At 33.8% G+C, this 5,217-nt stretch overlaps 1 protein-coding gene across 1 annotated transcript; it reads right to left on the reverse strand.

The window, feature by feature from the left end:
- Positions 1-3,897: 3,897 nt before the first annotated feature.
- Positions 3,898-4,851, reverse strand: LOC139863478 (uncharacterized). The gene has a single exon (XM_071852110.1). It carries the CDS (start codon positions 4,849-4,851, stop codon positions 3,898-3,900), a length of 954 nt encoding a protein of 317 aa, XP_071708211.1.
- Positions 4,852-5,217: the final 366 nt, after the last annotated feature.

A 5,217-nucleotide genomic window follows, 5' to 3' on the forward strand; every position in this document is an offset into this window, starting at 1 on the left:
ACCGTTTTACAATATTTATATGTGTGAGTTTCATTTGCCTTTTTACTCTTTATATTTTTGGGCTGTGAATACATGCGCAATTTTTATAAATGTTTTACGAAATAGACACAAGTAATTGAAACTACATTATATGGGTGAATGATCGAAATTGAATATGCCCCTTTTTATTAAGTCTGGTAATCTAAGAATTAGGAAACAGACACCCTAATTGACGCGAATCCTAAAGATAGATCTATCGGGCCTAACAAGCCCCATCCAAAGTACCGGATGCTTTAGTACTTCGAAATTTATATCATGTCCGAAGGAGGATCCCGGAATGATGGGGATATTCTTATATGCATATTGTGAATGTCGGTTACCAGGTGTTCAATCCATATGAATGATATTTTGTCTCTATGCATGGGACGTATGTTTATGAGAAATGGAAATATGAAATCTTGTGGTCTATTAAAATTATGAAATGATTATTTATGTTAAACTAATGAACTCACCAACCTTTTGGTTGACACTTTAAAGCATGTTTATTCTCAGGTATGAAAGAAGTCTTCCGCTGTGCAATTGCTCATTTTAAAGATATTACTTGGAGTCATTCATGACATATTTCAAAAGACGTTGCATTCGGGTCGTTGAGTTCATCAAGATTATTATTAAGTCAATTATAGTTAGATATATTATAAAATGGTATGCATGCCGTCAACTTTCGATGAAATGAAAGATTGTCTTTTCAAAAACGAATGCAATGTTTGTAAAATGTATCATATAGTGGTCAAGTACCTTTCGATGTAATCAACTGTTGTGAATCGTTTATAATCGATATGGACTTCGTCCGGATGGATTAGGACGGGTCTTTACACATGCCCTCAGATTGGGCCGGGTATCCACCTGGGCAGCAGTTGAGGGCGGGTTATACAACTGCGGGAGATGAACGCGTGGTTGGTTTAGTCTCCCTAGGTGATCCCAAGATGTTGTTCAACAAAAAAAGTCCAAAGAGTTAATAGACTAAAGGGAAAGCTCTCCATTCTTGGTTCTCATGTAGTTGGATCCTCTGGAACCACAAGAATCGTTAGGTTGAATTAGAATGATATTCCAACTCATCACCTTTGAGTGATATTTTGAGAAGAGTTCTTTAGAGAGCACAATATGACGAAAATTGTAAAATTTGTTCAGTGGAGTCATTGTTTATCGTTAGCCTATATGGTAGAATGAGGCGGGAGATCTGAGAGGCGTTGTTAGCCGATACAAAGCTACATGTAGCCTCTAATTGAATGGATCCGGCGATTCAATCTATGAAGAATCATTAAGCAGTAGTTTTGGCTTGTGCCAAAAGATGAAGAAAAAAGAAAGAAAATGATTAAGAAATCGTTGGTTTATGGATGTGTGATATCATATAAAGAGTCACGTTTCTACCCCTAGTAATTAACTTTATCGAAAATTTTAGCATTTATTTGCTTTATTTGATAGATCAAGTGATTATGAAGGCGATGCAAAAAGAATCGAAGAAAAACGCGTGTAAAGGGAAAAATTAGAGCGAAAACGGTGAAAATCAAGTTACGACCAATATTAACCCCATTATCGAAGATTTTAGCATTTATTTGTTTTATTTGATAGATCAAGTGATTATGAAGGCGATGCAAAAAGAATCGAAGAAAAACTGGTGTAAAACGAAAAATGTAAAGCGAAAACGGTGAAAATAAGTTACGACCTCGGTGACCAAGTTATGATCTCGTACACAGGCCAAAACAAGACAAATGGCCTGAACGACCCTTTGCCATTTGAATGGCCGTGGTGAATAGCCTGCCTTTAATGATCATGCTGAACGACCGTAACGGGTTGGTGAATGGCCTGGTGAACGACCCCTTATCATTTGAATGTCCATCTTGAATTGTCTGTCCACCTGACTCAGATCCATAAATAAGGCCATTTGATCCTCATATAAAAAAAATATTTCATCACAACGCACTCAAATACTTTTAATTTCCAGTTTTTAGTTAGCATTTTAGTTAATTAATTATTCGGAGAATATTTTTAAGACTATGCGCTCGAGGGCAAATTACTTGTAAGCTACATTTATCAGGTTTTAATCTATCACGCGCCAACAATTGAGTCATCCAGGTGTATACGCATTTGATTCCGAATATGCTGTTCCTTGCACAGAAACCCAACACTTACAAATGTGAAAGTTGTGACTAACCAGTATCTTGCATTGTTTATTTTAGTTACAACATAAAAATATCAGATTAATCCATTAGTTTAGCTTTTGAAGGACGATTACAATACAATGCACTTATATCAAAGTCAATATATATATATATATATATATATATATATATATATATATATATATATATATATATATATATATATATATATATATATATATATATATATATATATATATATATATATATATCCAAACTGTTGTAATAAATTAATGGATTTTTGTAACGATAGTCCATAATGCTTTCATTAAGGTGCATAGAAAGCTTTTAAAATTCAATAACTGACATTTCAAAGTCAATGGTAACAGCTATGGATAAGGTGTTGTTTGTTTTTTATTTATTTATTAAAGACTCTATTAGGTCTTATGTCTACGAGCGGGCGGGCGGGCCGACAATTTCATTTAAGATGGTTTGTTTTTTCCGAAGACATAACGGAATAAGTGCTTCATATGTCTTTCAGTTAGAAGCTCTAAAACATAGCTTCAAAATTTATAAGACATTTTAATAACTCTTCCAACCTTATATCTTGTCTTCTAACCCTTCTCCAACCACCTACTCACCTCAGCACCAGCATCACCATCTCCAGCGACACCATCTCCGGTGACACGACTCCCTTTGTTTGATCTGTGTAAGGGATCAAAACCCTTGAGAAAAACTAAGATGAAACAAATAAGGTAAAAAAAGAAAAGCCTTACGATGAATGATTCTCCGATTTTAAAAACATCTCAATCTTTTTCTGGTTTGAGCTATTTCATCACCAATAACAGTGACAAAATCGATGGTGAAAAGCCAGATCGAATCATCGAAACCCGTTATAAACCCAGATCGAAAACCCATTTGTAAGGGTTTGAGGTATTTTTTTGTAGTTAGAAAACCGAGATCGAAAACCCGTTCAAATCTGGCCGGGGATGGTGGTGAACCGAATCTTCTTCGAATTCTTCGTTACATTCTCCTTCAAAATCTTCAGATTTACTACGATATTCCCAGATTTATTGCATGTTGCTTAACATGAAAAAAATAGAGTAACAAAGCACTATTGATATTGGAGGTGGAACGAAGGTTTTAAATTTTGTAATTGAATATTATGAATATGAATGATTGTTTATATTACTACCGTTTATTATCATATTTTTGAGCTTTCTGCAATTGTTTACTGTATTAATGTTTATTCATTATATTTATTTATTTTTTTAACAGTAATAATCAAGCCAACATGTTTATCTATATTTTGATAATAATGGTTTAATAAGGAATCAAATAAGAGGAATAAATTTTGATAATACAGTCATTATTGAACAAGAGAAAAGTTTTAATTTTATTGTATAGATCTTCAATTTTCAACACACATACCTTCCGAAGATCTTTAAACAAAAACATCTTAAAAAACAAACAACACCTAAGTCTTTTATACACATTAACGAGAACTCTAGAGGCCGTCATTAAAAAAATCAATAATTAATTAATATCATTACATTACAATCACAAATTATAAGTCTACAATTTATCTTATTGGCATGCTTTACGGGCATAGATTTCTAAAAAACACGCTAAATGAATTGCAAACTTACATTGTAGACATTTAAGTATCATGTCCAAATATATTATGCTACGACAATGATTGCACTCTCTCATTCTTTCTGGAGCAAATGAAAGAGGGTGCTCATGAACGTGAGCCGCGTTATAAATTCCCCCAAACTTTACATTTAAAAACTCTGAATTGTGATGTAGCGTGTATGTTTCTGGTTGAAGAATTGATGGCGCACAATCCACATGTGCAGATTGAACACACGTCACAATGATAGAAGACTGTTTGAGCATCGAAATAAGGTGTTTCACAAATTTCACAAAAGTAATCACTCTTATGGTTCTCAATTGGAGAGTAACTCAACTTCATTGGGTGTTTGTCATACGGGTGTTCAATTGTCTCGCTCACTAATAAAGCACATTTGGGATGTAGATGAATATTGCAAACGTCACATTTGAATGCAAATCCGAAAAAATGCCACTTACACATTCGACATTGAACCTTTTTTGCATCAACTCTAGAAAGGAGAAGGAGGTGATTTTGGTGAGCCTTGTGGGTGATATTTTTGGGTATGAATGCACAAAAAACATCCACATAGTAATCACATAGGACACAACAATAAACAAATCCATTACTAGGTAAATTGCACATAGCACATTTGAAAACTTTAAGAACCTTGGAAGGGATATTTGGATAGTAAATCAGGGGATGCCGGTGACCAGGGTGGTCGATCACTTCGACCGGAAGTCGGGTGCACCACTCATGGAGTACAAAGTCACAATTTTGATCCTCTTTGGCGCACATGTAAAACGGTGGACCCGTGATTGGTTTCGCACATCCATTGCATAAAAGTTGAATCTTTTTCTTTGGGTTATAATATGAAACCTTTTTACCTCTTGAATATAGGGTTGGCTCCGTAACATTCACTAGAATTAGTGGATGTTCATGACTAACATGTTTTTTGATTACATCGTTAGTTCCGAACGTCATCGATGGAGTATCTTTATAGAACAAGTGTTTTAGTAAACTATACGATTCATTAGGAAATGGAAGTTGAAAAAGATCCGGATACTCATCATCATCATAATTTTTGACGAGTTTTTCCATACCTATTATTAATGAATCAATTTATTTATTATAGATACACCATGCATCATAGTAAAGTAAAATAAACGGCAACTAGGCCAAAATGGTAACATAAAATTCAAAATTTCTCGATAAAGTCAATATTGATTTCTATCTTGATTTGATTTGAATTTAGTTTGTAAAAAAAAAAAAGATTCTGATTTGAAAAAAATTCAATAAATGTAAAGTAGTTCATCTATATATATATAGATAGATATATTTTATTACCTGGAGAGGTTAGGATGGACATGAAGGACTCGCGTCTGTTTGTTGCACAATTAAGATGAGTATAGTATCTACACTTGTCGCATTTATAAATCCAATTGTTGTCACTAAAATCTAGATCAC

Source organism: Rutidosis leptorrhynchoides, chromosome 8 (assembly GCF_046630445.1).
Source record: "Rutidosis leptorrhynchoides isolate AG116_Rl617_1_P2 chromosome 8, CSIRO_AGI_Rlap_v1, whole genome shotgun sequence".
In the NCBI taxonomy this organism is placed as follows: Eukaryota; Viridiplantae; Streptophyta; class Magnoliopsida; order Asterales; family Asteraceae; genus Rutidosis; species Rutidosis leptorrhynchoides.

Coding starts and splice junctions, on each gene's coding strand:
- LOC139863478 (XM_071852110.1), bottom strand. CDS start 4,851: ATGGAAAAACTCGTCAAAAATTATGATGATGATGAGTATCCGGATCTT.